The sequence below is a fragment of the Ciconia boyciana genome, chromosome 4, assembly GCF_034638445.1.
Source record: "Ciconia boyciana chromosome 4, ASM3463844v1, whole genome shotgun sequence".
NCBI classification, from domain to species: Eukaryota; Metazoa; Chordata; class Aves; order Ciconiiformes; family Ciconiidae; genus Ciconia; species Ciconia boyciana.
Genome location: NC_132937.1, coordinates 44,689,949 through 44,708,215, shown reverse-complemented (window position 1 = coordinate 44,708,215; position 18,267 = coordinate 44,689,949). Strand labels below are relative to the sequence as shown.

General features: G+C 45.2%; 1 protein-coding gene across 1 annotated transcript; it reads right to left on the bottom strand.

Annotated features, from left to right (window-relative positions):
* Window positions 1-4,600: 4,600 nt before the first annotated feature.
* On the bottom strand, window positions 4,601-16,445 carry ENC1 (ectodermal-neural cortex 1). The gene is made up of 3 exons (XM_072860076.1): window positions 16,169-16,445; window positions 9,539-11,351; window positions 4,601-5,800 (listed from the first exon to the last, which is right to left on the bottom strand). Exon 2 carries the CDS (start codon window positions 11,337-11,339, stop codon window positions 9,570-9,572), a length of 1,770 nt encoding a protein of 589 aa, XP_072716177.1. The 5' UTR covers window positions 11,340-11,351; window positions 16,169-16,445; the 3' UTR covers window positions 4,601-5,800; window positions 9,539-9,569.
* Window positions 16,446-18,267: the final 1,822 nt, after the last annotated feature.

The following is an 18,267-nucleotide window of genomic DNA, read 5'->3' as shown; positions in this document are numbered from 1 at the left end:
CTATTATATTTATGTTTCTGTATGGTTTACGTGCATACACATACACAGATGATAGACCAGATTACCATTTCAGATCGCAGCCTTTCACACTATGGAGGGGAGTAAATCATGCAGGTCTTACAGAGGTGTAAGGGCCAAAAGTGATGATATGCCAGTAAAGTTGGGGACTAGTGACCCTTTAAAACAAGAAAGACTTAACTTTTTCTCATTTGGTATTTGCTAGCCAAGGGTATGGGCACATGTATGCATTCCCACATGGACATTGAACTGTCTCTTTGTGCACAGCTCCGCTCCATCTTCTTTTTTTGAAACCAGAAGGAGAAGACACCATGCTGCTGCTGCAAAGCCCGCAGGACACTGCCACCTTCTACCTTCAGGCACACCAACCGTTCTTCACCCACATGGGCACTCCTGGCCTCTTCTCTCTGCACTTCCAAAGCTTTGTGTCATGGCATCTGAAGAAGCAGTGTGTCTCCACCTCTTCAGGACCCATCTTTTCCACTTATCAAGGTCAGGGTGACTCAGAGACAGCATTCCTTCCTCCACCTTCAACAGCATTTAGGTTACTAATGCTGGGTCAGACAACTTCCACCCAGTTATCCAGGACCTACTCCAACATCCCAGCTGGGACGACAGAAATATATTAGACTGCACTCAGGAATGTTCCCAGGCACTGGAAGGTGATTGTCAGTTCTGCTAAATTGTTTGAGCAGCCCCGGCATGTTTTTGGCCCATGCAAACTTACACTCCTCTGGAGCATTCCTGGGCAGGGTTCAGGAGCCAGAGCACTTCAGCGGCCACCCCAAGCAGCTTGCGTGCAGCCACCCTGTCTTGTCAGGATGAGGGGCTGCTTGAAGAGCTCATGGCTGTTTCGTGCCAGCTGGCCTCAGTGCCAGAGACCGTTCCCAGGCATGTTCAATTTACTAGTACAGGCAGAGCCTTTGAGACTTTCCCAGGTCAGGGCTGATCACCCAGGTATGCTTCATGGAGCATACTCAATGCTAATGAGCTGATTCCTTTCTAATAATTCAAGGCATTTAGTATTCATACTTACCATGAACAGAGCCAATGCCTTGCAGGTGTCTATTTTACAGATTATCAGCTGTTTCAAATCTAAATTTAATTATCTATTTTAAATTCTTACCATAAATATCAGACCTCCAATATGAGAAGTCTTCCACATTCAGAGCCAAGCAAAGGAGTTTGAATCCATGACCAAATAAAAGTCATCCAATAAGTAACCTGATGCCCTAAAATGACACCAGTGAGTCACTCTACAGCAGTCTGTTCATGCCCAGTGCTGCTGCAAGCATCCCAGGCCCTGGTGAAATCCAAATAAAAAAAAACAACCCAGGTTACTGTCCAGCAAAGAGATTGCAATGAGCACTGTAACTCATTTAACCTGTGGGTCTGTGGGAAGGCTGATTTCTTCCAGTATCCTTCATATTTCAAGATTCTCTGAGATAAGCCTCCCACTCTCCCAGCCAAGACTGATTGCAAAGGCCTCAAACACAGCTTAACTGAACAGTGCTGAGGCCTGAAAGTCACTTAATACTGTGGCCCTGACTCTTTTGGGCAAATAAACACCCCGAAGAAACCTGTGACTTTCAGGGGGCAGCTGCAGGAATTTTAACAGAGGTAGATTAGGAGATTTCAGAAAACCTAATTCTTGAAGAAAGTGATACTTCTTGCTACTGCCTGGCCTTTCTATATCTCTGCTAAACAAACACCACAATTTCATTTCCAGGGCCAGGAAGCCAGGTGCTCGGTTACACAAGTCATGCTATACAGGCTACTGATGGCAACTGAAGCATCAGCATCCTCGCTGCACTGTGCTGACCTGTGGACACCCCTCTTTTACTTCCTCCTTGAGAGCTGTATAGGCAAAGGGGTGAGATGGTAGGTAGTAAAACAACCCAAGCAAGGAAGAAAGGTCCTGTTCCTTTGCTCGAAAGCAATGGATGCACACTTGAGGAAAATCTCTTCTAGGCAGGACAGCAGGTCAGTACTTAGCACACCTGAGCAACCGAACCTCCAAGGTGTGTGCATGAATGCCCCTGCATGATGTTATTTTAGACCTGGACAGTGGTCAGCAACACCATTAGGCCAGAGAGGTGCTAAGTCAACATAGAAAATCAATAGCATTTAAAAAAAAAAAAAAAAACCCACAAAACAACCAGCCTGTATACACGTAAGAATGTAAGTAAGCTTAAAAGATCAAAGAGTTTGGCTATATGTGTGCATTATATAGAACAACTGGAAAGTTTTAAACACAGCCAACATTTTTTGCCTTGAGAACAATTAGGAAGGATTTGAGATGCCTAATTCTGCTTCCAAGTCATATCAGGCACTAGCTAAACTGTACTGCAAGCACCAACAAACTTGCATTTCCTGTTCTTAAACGTTTTGAGGCTCTCCAGTTTTAACTGCTGAACTTTGAGATAGAGATCATAATAACAGCAGCAGAACAGAACAAAGAGAAGGGAAGTGCAACTGAAGCAGAAGCTTAAAGCAAAGCAGTAAACTGCATGTTGTCGATGTGCTTTTATTAAGAAGCCATGAAAAGGACATTATAAGGGATTCGAATCATTTGGGGGGGGGGGGGGGGGGAAGAGACAACACTTGAAATAAATGTTCCATGGAGAGAAAATCTCTAATAATTTATTGACCTTCGGTTTCACATTGTGGAAAAAAAAAAAAAGCAAGTTTTACAAAACCTTAAGATGTAGTGGCAAACAAAAAGACACAACATAGACAATTTTACTTCTTCACTTGCACAGTTTTCTTTTAGCACATGAACCACATCTTCAATAGCCAGGAAAGGGAACATTATTCTGCTCTAATCACTCTTATTCAGACAGGTCTCAGACCTAGAGAAAAGGGGCTGCACAATTATACCAGAAGAGGAAGGCTGTCCTTTGTTATATGTTTCTACAGCAACCAGCCTGCAAAATAAGAGGAACCTTCCTGTCTTATGCCAGGGTTTTTGTGTGCACTCCGCTGTGAACTGCATTTGCTTCAAAGTGTGGGGTGTTTCGCAGGACTGGAATGGTCAAGTAGCTAGCCAGGATTCCCACATCAATTCAAAGAGCAAAAGCCTAGCGTATTCCCTGCAGAGCCAGAGGCCCACCCTGACTTCAGCTTCCTTCAGCCTACACACAGGAATTAATCGAGGACTTGAAAGCAGACCACAACTTTGGAAACAGCTGCAGAAAATCCATCCCACTTTTGGAAGCTGCATGGCGCTACAAAACAGATTTCATAAGCTAAGTGGTTAGATGCCGTGCAGCTTCACGGCTAGACTCTAATCAGCTTCACAGAGAAAACAGGTCTCGAACCTGTATGCCCTTATTCAAACAAGGGGGACCTTGTTCTTCGCTTCCTTGTACCTCATGCAGTCACTAGTGCCTGGGGAGAGGTCATGCAAAGCACAGGGAGTCTGATTTTATGGCTCCCTTTGCACTCCTGGGAGTAATCCACAAGATGAAAGGCAACAGCAATCCAAGGCTGTTTGCTTCAACAGGGCAACCTGTGCAAGTACAGGGATATGGAAAGGAGACCTACCCTATCTAAGACATTTTCCTATTGCTTAAAAGCCATATAAGAGAAAAGAACCAATGCGGGGGGGGGGGGGGAGGCTATGGGTTTAAACACTTCTTTAATCTATCATTTCAAGAAATCAGTTTAACCAGAGGAACTATACCTGTTCACATCTAGCTGGGCCTCACCCTTTAAAAAACTGCTAATGCCATTGCTAATTAATCAGTGTTCTCTCAGTATTCACAGAACTCCATATACTCTATTTCTGAAATGTAAGGGTCTACTCCAAACAAGTCAAATGCAAGGCAGCACAGAGAAACTTCCAGTGACCAGTGTAAAAACTTTCAGATGACAAAGCTTTCACAAACACAGCTACATCACCGTCACACAGAGAAAGGCAAGCATCACCAATGTGACTATTTTTGTTTTGCATGCACGCATGCAGCTCTTTACTTATACTGCCACACACACCAACCATGACTGAATGTGCCAGTTAAGTTGGGCTCCAGAAACACTTAGGAAAAAACACAATACGATACGTGCTTCATGACAGGATCTGGCAAAGAAAGCACCTGTGAAACATAAGCTTCTGAAATCCAGAAGAAAAAGAGTAGCTTCATCTCCGTCTCAAGACCAGACTCATAAGAAACAAATTTATTTTAAAAAAAATAAATCAAAGTTCAGTTTATCAGGATTGTATCTGACGCTTCTGAGCAACCAAGTGTTTAAAGACACATCTGACTAAGGAAAATAAAAGGCAGCAGAGTTTGAGGGCTATTTTTAAGATTAAGAGGTTTGAAATTAATTTTCTATCCCCATAAGAATTTTGCTAAAGCACTTGGGTCTTTGACACCTGGGCACTCAGATGATCATCTGAAATCCAGATGGATGAGGCAATCCAGTCAGTGCAAAATTGCTGCTCTTCTTTTTTCTTTCTCTTTTTTTTTTTTAACACTTCATCAGTAACCTATCTTGAGGTTTTTTGTTTTTATTCTTGAATCACCATAGTCCACTCATTCAGGTCAATGCGGCTATATTGTAGGTACCCCCCCCCCCCCAACCCAATAAATAAATAAATAACTTTGGACAATGACTTCATCTGGGCTTGGTATCCAGAAGCTCTTCCACAGTATCTGCGTTGCAATCAGGAAGCTGCACAAAGAGAGAGCTGCAAGAGATTTTGGCTATTTCCAGATTAGAAACTGAAAGGCATGACCAACAAATGAAATGTAGCAAGGACACCATCTACAAGACACACCACATGCAACCTGGGGAGCTGGTGGCCTGAGAAAGTGACCTCCATGGCTTCTTCCTTTAGTACATGTGTAATTTAAGATCCTGCCTTGTAATCCTTCCATTTCTGACTGGGAAGCCACCCCTCCCTCCCACCTCCAACTGTTACCCAACAGTTTTCTTTCTTTGTGCAGCAGAGCAAGTCAGCAATCACAAAATGTGCAAAACATACAACAATTCACACAAGCCCTTGCAACATGAAGACAATTGCAGGCATTGTTTCAGCATGCAAGCACTGAACAATAAATAACTATATCTACAACAAGTAATGTAACAGGAATGGGACAGTTTGAATTACTTATAAATACAGGGAGGAAAGGGAACAAGGAGCATTTGGGGGATGTCATTCATTCCCCACTGTTGCAAAAACATTTAACCACTGGGCTGTTCCTTATCAAGCAGAAGGTCACTCACTGCACACAGGACAATGCAACGCAGGATCCAAGAGATGCTGTGGGCACTGCCCACAGACAAGCACGCTCCGCTTAGCAGAGTTCAGCAGCAATACCGCTGTATCTTCATTCACAGTGGCATCTCGCTGTTTCAGACCTGGCCTGCTTCCCCTGCAGCTGGCGCTGGAACTTCAAACCACCACAAAGAGAGGTGACAACCATTTCAAATTTCACATATGAACAGCGGAGTCCATGGAAATTGAGTGCTGTGTGCTGCACAGCTCAGAGAAGTTCTGTCTCTTCTTTTTCTCCTTTGAAGGACTGATTAATATTGCCATTAATCCGCAATTACTAGCACAAGGACCAGATCATAGGTTCATCCATTCATATTTAAACCATGTGCTGAAGCACTGAAGACAGGTTTTTTTCCTCCCATTCCTTCATGTCTAGGTTAGGTAATTTACAAGGTGCAGATGATCTTCTTCAAATGCAAGAGACGCTGAACAATTTTTCTTCATTAAAACCGTTTCTCCAGATCTGAGGTTCCAATTCTCTTCTCCAAACAAAGGAGTAAACTAAAAGTGGGGGTGGGGTGGGGGGGTTGGGGAGAAGAGAGAAAAGACTTAAAGGGGTTTGCTGAGACAATGAATGTACCATAAGGTTTTTGTTAGATGTCGAAGAAAAATCTAAAAGCTATGCTCAGGATACAATCCAGTTGATGGGCTTTCCCACCCCACCACCACCTCAGTGCTTCTGTGCGATAGCCAACTACTGATAAATAAGCCAGCCAAGAACATAATTATTTAGGGTCAGATTGTGCCTTTATTATTCTACTAGCCTTACTCTGCAAACCATCCTCTTGACCCCAGAAAGATTGTTTAATTTTTTGGCTATAAATTCAGTCATTTGAAACCTAAATCAAACTGGCCCAATACAGTTCAACATGACGGGCTCTGCATCCTGCATGTTTCAACATTTCTGTGTTCCCCCAAAATCTTAAAGTTTTGTGGATTTGTTTTAAGCAAGCATAATCTTGTGCAACTTCTCTTCCTCAAAAGCCCACATGAACACTTAGTGTGAAGAGTTTTTGCTACCCCCAGGCCAAGGCAAACCTGCTTGGAGTAAAGCAGAAGGGGAGGCGAAGGTGTCTCACCCCAATGCCTCCGTTCACCATGAAGAATTCTGAATTGAATTTATTCACAATATAGAAAGGGACATATAATCCCCTTACTTAAAACATATCTGCTATTCATTAGAGCAGAAGTCTGCCTCATTTCTTTTCACACAGCAATTCACCACGCATCAATAATTCCATCCTAGAGTCCTTTATAAGAATTGATTATTCAATGAGAAATTCAGCCTTTGGATACTGAGATTGTGCTTTGCTTTTTCACTATGAAGCTGTATTAAAATGCCAGTTTCCAAACCATCATCAGCTCATCGCAGTCATTTCTGACAGCACTGCTAGAATTTTAGGAGGCAAATCCTACATCATTACAATGCAAAGGAGCTTCAGTGAGCTCACAGTTCATTTGAACATAGCACATCTCTCTCAAGCTGTGATGTCTAAGAACAACAGGGAACACTCACAGGAAACACCACAGCCTACATAACAGCCCAGAGCATCAAGCCTCTTTGCAACTGTGGGCTTGAAACATACTATCTTCACTATGTCTAAGAAAAGGTCTCTGCACTTAGTGTTGATTAGTCTTTTCTAGCCATTCTTCAGTGTAGCATGCCATTCTTCCCACTGAAACACATTATCAACACTGAAGGCAAAACAATGTTCCCTGTCATGGGATGAACTTTAAAAAAAAATTATAAACAATTCCAAAATGGAGGAAAAAAGAAAAGTTTGAGGAACGGGACAAAGCAGCCTGAAGTCATCCTAAAAGCTGGGGGCCACACAGCACCATGAAAATAGAGGGTAATCAGAACTCATTTCCTTTTTGTCCCTCCTACCCACTGACAAAGCAGCAGGAGTCAGTAGAAAAAAAAACCCTACTTGCTGGATGAGCACACAGCATTGGAGATATTTCAGTCTATGGCTGCGTTCAGCCAGTTATCTTGTGTGTTAGTTAAGCCAGTTATCTTGTGTGTTAGTTAAGCTAAAATAATAGCTTTTAACAAGATACTGCAGAGCAAAGGAAAGCTTTTTGCACCGTTATATTCTGAGGACTCTTTTTCAAAATAAAACACTCCCTCTCATGTACTGTAAACTTCAGAACAATTAAGTCAGTCTCAGAAGACTGTCAATTGACATAAGTCAATATTTTTCTTGGCACAAACCTGAGTCCAGGCATTCAACACTGCTGCTCTGATAACACTGAGAACTGCTGAAAGTCAGTAATAATAGAAATTAACTATTATTTGAAGATGTCAAGACATTGTTCACAGCTAGGAAGGAAGGCACTGCACAGAAATCAGGGCTTCCATCTGCTGGCTGTCAGGGGGTGTGATTACTCCCAGCACCCAGGATCTGGTTAAGCCTCAGGGCTTTGCCCTGCTTTCCCAAGAGTAACTCTGGGAAAAACAAAGCAAGGAGAGGAGAGAGGGCAGTGTCTCCAAGACAAACAACCACCTGAGACAAGAGCAGCTGACAGCACAACACAGCCCAATTTCACACTAGATTTCCACACTGACCTGCTGCTTTGCACGGGCCCAACCTCATATTCTTTACTCAAAGCCCCCAGTTGGCTGAAAGACAACTACAAGATGAATCCTCAGTGTACCACAGAGAAAGGAATTTCATGACTACCCTACATTTCTAGGTATATACTTCTATCTACTCTGCTTCAAAGACATTTGGGTTTCCTGTTTACTGCAACAGTCAGGCAAATGTCTTCAGATGCAAAAGACACCAAAAAAAAAAAACAAACAACATGATCTGTCCCAAACGGAAGAACCTAGGGAAGTCTTTATACACAAGCTGTTCGTCCTATTTTCTGGAGAACCTCCATCATTCTGGACTTCTAAGTAACGTAGATGCAAAGGCAGACCTCGTTTAATTACTGCAACTGTACTTATTTGCCTTGTTCCTTCTAACCTGCCCACCTTCATGGTTACACTGTTCAAATCCAAAAAGAAACTACCACTCACAAGGCATGGATTATTTAGGATTAGGCATGCCACTATATTTGTTTGGTTGGCTGGTGGTAACTGTGATTCTGTACTGAGGTCTCAAGGGGAGAGTGGAGGAAGAGAGCAACACAACACCAAGGGGAGTCTGCCAGATTTGTTGCAAAATACACAGATTAATAGTTCTGGAAAGTGTCTGTGATTTATTTTAAGTGATGTAACTCTAGAAAAGATAAAAATAAGGAAAAACTAGTAATAGTTGAAGTAACAGTTAGTAGTAAGCATGAAAAAACAGATTTGAAAAATAATATGTGTAGGTACCCAGATTTTTTTAGTGGGTTTTCTTCATGAACCTTTTCTCCCCTCCTCCTAAAAATCAGAAATTCACAACAACCAAAACAAGCAAGGCCAAATTCAGACTTGCTTGTGAGAAGATACAATGCTGAAGTTGCACTTGGTAAGAGCTTGGCCCATTATATATAATTAAATTGTTTTGGAACAGTGTGTGCTATAGACTGGTAATTATTTCAGCCAGTAATATTAATTACATGTCTTCCCGACACTATATCTAGCCCAATATATATGACCATATTGAAAAATCTGTATTTTAAAGTATATCAATGGAGCAAATGCGACCCTAGTCCATATAGGTGCAACCATGATGTCTAGATGAGATGGAAAATTAGGCCTGAAGTGCCTGTAAAACACCTTTCATAAGATAGCAAGTTTTCCCCCAAGGCTGTCTGCATGGAGAAAGCATGCTGTCTGCCTGGAAATTCAAGTGAATTCACTATCAGGTTTCAGATCAGAATTTACAGTATCTTTTTTGGGCACTGTTACTGGATATACAGAGTGACCTGGCCTCTGTCATCAGGAAAATGGCACTGAATCCTTGTTTAGCATGCGTTTAGTACCTAAACACAGAGCAGGATTAGATTTCCAAATTATGTGTGCTTCCACACGAGTAAAGGACTGCACAAAAATAACACTTTCAACATTGAAATGATGCAGGAAAAGGCCCCGTAAAGAGAAGTGGCTGCAAGATAGGTGCAAACTACTTCCAGCGTCTGGCTTTGTCACAGACACGGTGCCTGCCTTACAACAACACATGAATATATGTTTCAGTTGCTTCAGCTGTAAAATTGAATTGCATATACTCACCCTCCTCAGAGCTGCTGCTGAAAACCTTTGTGAAAAGCATTATTACAGTGGAATTCAAAGGTGCCATTTCTTACCTGATAATTTGTAATTGCAACATACGCACAATTATGAGGGGAGGTGCTTCCATGTGCTGACAAATGCCGTGGGAATTAATGAATAGGGCACAGTTGTTATGCTGTTCCATACATCTAATGTGGGATCATAGCAGTCCAACGTTTTGCACCTCTGAATGCCAAAGTAGCCTCCAACCACGTACAATTTGTTTCCAGATGCCACTGCATGGCAGCTCATTCGCTTAGCTGTCACATCTCCCACCTTAGTCCACTGGTATGTCTCACTGTTGAATTTATAAGCGGAGCACGCAGAGAATTCGGTATCTCCGCCCATAATAAAAATCTGGTTACCCAGAACAGCTGCAGCTGTGTAGCGCCAGGGCTGGGGGCAGGTGGCTGGTACTGTCCATCTGTTTTCACACTGATCATAGCACTGAACTTTGGGCAGCTTGTCATGGCTAACGCTAGTACCTCCAAAAGCAAACAGCTTAAGCTTTGCGCTAACTACAGCTGCGTTGCTTACTCCCTCTCGTAGTGGGGCAACCATGGTCCATTTGTTGGTCACAGGGTCATATTGTTCTACTTGCTTTAAGGATACTGAAGGGGAAGCTGGAAGGCAACCAGTTGCTGCGGTATGTCCTCCTACTACATACAAACAGTGCTTAAGTTCGGCAGAGCCATGACCAAACCTAGCTACCAGCATGGGAGCAGCCTTTGACCACTCCTCGTGAAGGGTGTCATACACCCACACATCTTTGGAGACTCCGTTTTCCGACCCTCGTCCCCCGGTGATATACACTTTGCAGCCTATGGCACAAGCGCTGAACTCTTTCCGTGGACTTGGTATGTCGGCCTTTGGAATTATCTCCTTTGCTTTTTGGTCCACCAGGTACAGCTTGTCACACATAAAGGTTTGGCCACCCAAAAGAAAAAGTGAATGACCAGTTTTGCGGGGTCTGGCACACAAACTAGTGACCACTCCATCATTCTGTAAGATCTTTAACTTGCATCTTATTGATTCTTCTACAATCTCTTTGCTTTTCCTTTGCTTGGTGATAAGTTCTTCCATGGCCACATTCTCCATAAGGTATATGGCTGGCAAGAGGGCCAGTCTCACAGTCTGCAATAACTCGGGCAGATAACAGTGACGCTTACTAAGGTCATAGTTGACCCAGTTGATAGCCGATTCATATACCAGCCTTTCATCTTCAGTTTCTAATTCCTCACTGGAAAGGAGCTGCACTACTATGTCTTTCGGCAGCTGGAGGAAGTCTTCGCTTTTACTGATACTCTGGAAGTTGCTCAGGCACATCCTCCAAGAGAGTTCATACAGCTTAGTGCACTGGTGAGCATCCGACAGCAGCAGCATGCCAAGACAGTTGGTGGGATGAAGGTTTTTCTCCAGAAATTCTGCACAAGCATCCCGAATGTCCTGAAACTCCAGCATGTCACCAGCCTCCAGCAGCGACTCCGCGTTCTCCTCGTTGATGATAACCCTGGAAGAATATGCATAGTCCAGAAGAAGCTCCAAGACTTCTGGGTGAATCGAATTATGAAAGTTGACTTCACTGTCCTGGCTCTCCTTCAGTCCTCCGCTGAACATTGCTTCGAAATAGCGGCTACAAGCAGCTAGAACAGCTCTGTGGCAGGGGAATGACCTGTTCCCAGCATGGAGAAGTACATCTGTGAAGAGACGCTGCTGACGCAGAAGGTTCAGGTGAGTAAGGACACTATCAGCATAGGACGACTTGTGGAACAAGTATATGTTTATGGAGCCAGTACTGGCCCTAGATTTGCGATTTTCATGCATGCTGACTGACATTTTCTTTCACACCTATAAACAAAGAAAAAAATTAGTAAGATTAGTGAGACAGTTAAATTCTTTATTAGTTTTACATACCAAAAAGTGTATCTATTATTCACTATGAGATGGGGAAAAAAGTCTTAATTTATAGATGAGTGGACAGAGAATTGCATCTACCTTTGGCATGTGTTTATTTTTTTGTAAGTTGAGTTTCATAAATGACATACTCTAAATTTGTTGCCCAAGAGCAGGTTTATCTTGGGAAACCTGATCTCCAACTTTCATAGCAATACAGTAAGCAAGTAAGTCAGAGGAGAAAGAAAAGGAACCAGGACTGATTTTCTCACCCTTCCCCAACCTAGACCAGCTGATTCATTACATATGTACACATGCACATGCTTGAAACATTCTCCTGTACTGAATCATAGCAGGAAGAGCTACCACACAGAATACCTAAGGAATGTCAAAAGCTGCATGGGGAACAAAAACCTACTAATCCCATTAGGAAGCTTCCCTTTGGTATAATGATTCCATATGCAACAGCAGAGAATTAAAAAAGGTAACTTCAAAATAAAAACCTAGCAACTATCATAAATTTACACTTGCGAAACCTTTAAAAAAATATGATGACTGAATTTTAGAGATTACATCTTGAACTCTGCCAGCGGCCGCCTATTATAGTGATACAGCATATACATGGGCAGAGTCAGCAGAAAAATGTGTTTTGACTATCAACTGAAGTTACCGAGGCATCGCCTCTGAAGCTACCTCGAGAGTCAGGTACTCAGAATACAAGCCATTGGTTCATTTTGAGGTCTGGAGTAGACATACAACACGAGACACATCCTATCCTACCCTATTCCTAACAAACACAATGCTGTTCGGTCCCTGTTTGAAGGTCAATGCTACTGTTACCTGACATGATACGCAGGTCTATGTATGATTACAGCAGCAAGTTTCCAGTTTTAATTAAGAGTCAGGCCAAAACAGTATGGAGTATAAGGAAAAGGAGGAATATTGGCAGTCATATAAAGTTAATGGCCAAGAAGCCACAGTGCAAGTAATAGGAGATGAAGCATACAGAGCCCAGTACAAGCTGTGGCTGTGACCGCTACTGTAATAATCTCACTTCTCTCTCTCCAAACTGCAGAGGAAGCTTGGAGAAAGAAGAGAACCAAACTTCCCTAATTACTATGATATTCACATGCCCAGAGTCCCTTTTACTGCACCTTCAAATAAGTAACAGGGCAAAAGCCCACAGGGGAAGCACCCAATGCTCAAAGTCAGAGCACGACCTGGGGCCACTTGTGTAGGTTTTTAATGTGGATATACTTCCTTCTCTCACAGACTCTAACATTTTCATATTACTAAGCATGTTTAAGCAGTACAGAACTGTACAACTCTATTCCCACATTTCATGTTTCAAGATGACACAGAGCTTTACGAGCCTCAAAAAAAATTTTAAATAAATACATGTATTTTTCTAGATTCATATGACCAGAACCTTCAACAAAATCAAAACCATATATGATTAGTTCGGGCAGCGGACTCCATTTCAGAACAACCGATTTGTGCATACGGAATATACAACACCTGCAGATTAACCACAGCATAGTCAGTACCATCCAGCTCGCTAGCTGTGCTAACATACAGAATAATTGATTTGTCACATCAAACAGCAAGTTTGTGACACACATTTCCCTTCAGTCCCAGAAAAAAAGCCCCTCAAACCAACATCAATTAAGGAACAAAGAGACACCTTACTGCAAAAGTACTGTAGCCCATTTCCTTTAATCTGGAACATGACTTCCCGATGAAACTTAACTGGGATTGAAAAGAACAAGCAACACAGCTCAATATACAATGCTCGATCCAAAATCCTCCAAAACAGAGAGGAATCCTTCCCATCAGAGCCACAGGGCAGAGTATCTGTCTCACTCTACCATGCAAAAGTTTGTAAAGTTATTTTACCAATGCTCCCTAGACCAACCTGTTAAATGCACTAAGCACAGAACAACTTAAGGAGGCTGGTACATCTTCACACCACATATCCTTTTACAAGGAAAATTAAACTACCTTTAATGCAATTGTATTGTCTGGCAAATACTCAGATGGCATTCAAGGATCCTGAGCACTAATCTCAGACTAAAATTACCCACTTAATCTATAGCCAAAAAGATTATACTGACCATATACAGGTTGAAACCTGCTGGAACTAAGGGATTACAGAAAGGGTCATGGCTTGAAATACTACTGCATAAACAGTTTGGAGATGCAGATGGGAAGATGAACCCTTTACTGGCAAAGCACCCCCTGCAAAATTTTAAAACTTTTCCAGGCACTTTATCATTTTAAATGCTATTATGATGGCAGCACAAAGCATTCACTGGATCTCTACAGATTGGCTTTCCTCACAGAGGACCTACTCCTGCAAGGTTTCCTTGCCAGGGAGCAGGACAGGAGCTAAACACCCACTGATCAGAGACAACAGAGTCACCAGGATATGAAGATGCTCATTGGCCCCCTGCTCTCCACCCCAGTTAAGTGAATGCGTAAACACCACAGTCTAGGCATGTCAGGATCCCTATGGAAACACAGTTCCTCTCCTTTCTCCCCCACATATAGGGGGAATTCAGAGTATACTGAAAACTCTCTTTTATCATCCACACAGAGTTCAGAAACAGGGCAGGTAAAGTTCACATCAGAGGCTGCAAACATGGGCGTTCAGATCTTTCAGTGGGCTCTGTACTCCTGCGAGTGCCACTTGCTCAGCATCATTCAGAATGAACCCATAACCACAACAAAATAGAGGCAAACATAAAAACCCCACCCTGCAATTCTGTGTTCGTTGGAGGCTAGTGAGTTACAGACCATATGCAGAGGGGAGGAACATATCACTGCGTGTTGCCCAAGCCCACCCACAGCCATAGTAAAGAACACCGCTGTAAAAAAAAAAGTTTAAGAGCCACTCTCAAACAGCTACTGAATAAGGCACTCGGCATTTCACCCCACTAAAACAGAAGACTTGGGGCTTTCAGTGAGGAATGCCATTTCTTACAAAGCACTTGCAGATTTCATATATGCTGGTCTTTAACTGTTCTAGTAACATTGCCTTTATCACCACAATGTCATCTATTGAGAAGAATTCAAAGTATGCCAATTTAAGATAACCTAACATATTTCCCCAAACAGAACAAAGATATATATCTATACATATCTTTTTCCTCCACTGTGGTTGCTGAGATGAGTTCACACATGGACTAGTTGAACAAACACCCTTACAAGCTCTTATCATAATTTACTAACAAGCAGTGTTTCTGTAAACATGTCCTTTTGCAGTTTCTGACAATTAACTCAGTCCAGAATCTTACAAGACTATTAAGATGTATAAATGACATCTCTGATTTCTGTTTGGTGTTGGAAATTATGCAAGCCTCAAATACTTCAGCAGAGGTAATTTATAGTCAGTGAGCAAATGTTCATCTTGAATAATATGAGTCAACTCCCTTCAGGCATTTTTTTCCTTAGAAATAATAATATTTGTATGTAAAAGACAAGAAGTGGTCAGTAAATTACAGATATAGATTTTATCGAGGAACAGAGGTTGAACCAAGACTTTGATTTATAATTACACTTCAACAGGCTACTTGTCACAGCAGCCCAGTAGTAAACACTACTTTAAGACTAAACGACAGACTCCCTGCCCTACTTCTTACCATCTCTGCAGCATGCAGGTCTCTGCCTAAATCAAATGAAAAATTAAGTATTTTCAAATTAGTGACACATCTGAGCCCGATGTAGACTCATTTTAATACGACTCTGCAATTACATGATGGTAATTGCGTTTTTGTTTAGAATCAGTGAAACAGATGAAGGAAAGGAAATCTGCTGACCATCCCATCGATTTAACTAACACCACTTTCAATTGCTAGATCTGCAGCGATACTATCAGTTTTGCAGAGCCGAATCCTGACCCTAGCTGAAGTCCTCTAGCACAAACTCAGTGGCTTCCTAGGACCTGCAGCGAAATGGAAAGCAGAACACGCTGCTCCTGCTAGGAATGCACTACTGCTCACCACATGGAGACAAAGAAACCCAACTCTAAATTCCCCCCAGTTCACTCCATCATAACGCCTAAACAACTCCGTCTCTGAAAAGAAACTTGCTGGGTTTCCTCCCAACCTGATAAAGAAACAATATGAGGAGTTAAAATGCATTTGGTTTCCTTTACAGAGCAATAACCACGTGCAAAAGTGTTTGTACCAGCGCAGGGAGAGCAGCGTCGCAGGCAGCTCCCGGAGCAGCGAGGCGCTCCCTCATTCCCCTGCCCTTCCTCACGCCCGCCGAGGGATGCTCCGGCCCTCCCAGGGCCCCGAGCAGGAAGCCAAAGCCCACCGGGGAGGCTAGCAGCCTTCCTAACAGCAGCCGGCACTTTCCGAGAACAGCCGCATACCGGAGACACTTGAACAGCTACCGCGGATGTCTACCCACCGGCCGCCCAGCGCCCCGCTGCCTGCAGAAGGGGCGATGGTCCCTGGCGCTCCGGGCAAAGCGGAGGAGGGCCGGGCTCCGGTTGCGCCGGGGACCGGCAGGGCAGCCCGGCTCCAGCCGGAGCGGCACCGCAGCGCCCCGCGGGCGCGGACTTAGCCGCGCTGCAGGCAGCGCAGACCCATGCAGCGCCTGCCCCGAGCATGCGGCAGCTCTGCCGCCCAGCTTGGCCGCCGCCGCCCGACTCGCCGCCGTGCGCACGGCAAGCGGGGCCGCCCCGCTTACCCCGCGGACCCGCGCTGCCCACCCGCCTCCCCACCGCGGCCGGCGCTGCAACAGGTCGGCGGGCACCGACTTACAGCAGCGGCTCCCGGGCGAGCGCGGACGTTCGTGTGCCTCCGCGGGCCGCGCAGCGCCGCGCATGGGAGGGGAACGCGGCTGCCGGCTCGGCGCGGCGGTCCCGTGGCGCGGCGGTCCCGTAGAGCGGCGGCCGGGCGGGCTGCGCTGCCGGGAGCCGCGCAGCGCCGGGCGGAGGTGGTGCCGCTGGCGGGAGGCGGGTTGCGGAAGGAGGGCGGGAGGTAGGAAAGAGGGACGGAAGGAAGGGAAGAAGGCGGCGGCTGCTGCTAGCACCGCCGGCCGCAGCTCTGCCCCAGCGGCGGCGCGGAGAAGGGGTATATGGGCTGGGGGGCGGGGGGAGCCTTTATGCAAAGCGGGTGAGTGACAGGCGGGGGAGGGACGGGAGGACGCGGGCAGCGCTCTCACATGGGTTGCCGTCCCGGCCGGGGGCAGGGAGGCTGCGAAGGTGCCCCCGCGCCGCCCCGCCGTGGGCTGCAGGACGGCCTCCCTTGCCCGCGGGCCGCGCAGGGCCGGGCCGGGCCGAGCCGAGCCGAGCGGAGCCGAGCCAGGGCGGTGCGGTGCGGCGGCTCCGCGGGGTTAGCCGGGCAGTCTCCCGCTGTGCGAGGGAGCGCCGAGCTGCGCGCTCCCGGCGTCTGCACCCCGCGCCGTAAGGCGAGCGCTGCCGGCGGGCCGGCACTCCGCGGAGCGAGGGGGTGTTCCGCGGGGGACACCGGGCTGCCGACGCCCGCGGCGCTCGGAGTGAATGGAGGGTGCGCTCCGCTTTGCAGACGCCGAAATAACTGCACGGGGGGGGGAAGAGCCGCGCGGAGCGTGCGGAACCGCGCGGAGGGAGCCCGGGGAGGAGCCGGGCAAAGCAGCTGCTGGGGAGCCCCTCCGCAGCGCCCCGAGAGGGCCCGAGGGAGCCCGGGGCCCCGGGCATCGCGGGGGGCCGAGCACGGCTCCCGGGCGCTGCTCCTCCCCGGGGCCGCGAGGCGCTGCCAGCAGCGCCGCGGGGCTGCAGCGCACCACGCTTTCATTGCGCTCTCAGGGGGCCTTCACAGAGCTACCGCTTCATAGCTGCACGCTGGAGTGCTACAGCAGCACAAAGCTAAGCCTGGCTCTAATTATTTGCCAATTAACAAAGTATGCGAAAAACGCACTTGTGCGAAAGGCCGATTTAAAAAATAAACATCTAGACATAACAGCAGTGTTTACATAATGGTATTGTGCAGCTCTCTACAAGAAAAGTACAGGATACCATACTAAACATTGTACGTATTGCTGATTTTCCATTTGCTAATACCATTTAAAGCAATGGTACTAGTCTAAAGAGGCTTCAAGGAAGATAAGAACAATTATTTTACTCCCACCAGCAGGAAACTCCTAGCTGCATGTAATAGTTTGGAGAATTCATTCATTCCTTATAATGAAATGTCACCCAAATTTCTCCTGTCAGAAAATAGCCCTGCAAACAATTCAGTAACATGCAGAGCGTTACTTGTATTCCTGTTGCTGGACTCCAGAGTCTGTAGGTAAGCACACAGTCAGCATACAGCGGGACACATCTGAAATTCCAGAGCCTAGTGGCATACACAAGCCTGGAGGGCATGGCTGAACAGGGAGGAGTAATTGATGAAGAGTAATTTGTTTCATAGATTATTTCTTTTTACAATATAGTTCGATTATGACATGAAGTATTGCAGATTTCAAGGTCTAAAAGTGCTGCACATCTGTGTGTAATAAAGTGTCTTTCAAAGCTGTTTAGGTGTGAGAAGCTGTTGGAAATTGTAAACGACCTTATGCAAGGCATATTCACGGACACCATGGGGCTAATCCAGTGCTCACTGGGGTCATGTAGCTCTAGAGGATTTTGGATTAGACTGTGAATGTTCGAGCTTTGTTGCACATTGCATTGTTCACGTTATGATTCCAGGTTTTTCCTTTCATCATAACAGTTCCCATAAAATGCATTGATACTGTTTTCTCCCATTTTTCCCCAACAAAACCTGCAGAGATTCCACCCAAGTCCTGTCCCCTTAGAGCTAATTCCATTATGGTGAATCTTCCATAGTCTGGTGTCAGAAAGTCAGATTATATCATCCTATGCAACTAAAAACACAGG

Coding starts and splice junctions, on each gene's coding strand:
- ENC1 (XM_072860076.1), bottom strand. CDS start 11,339: ATGTCAGTCAGCATGCATGAAAATCGCAAATCTAGGGCCAGTACTGGC.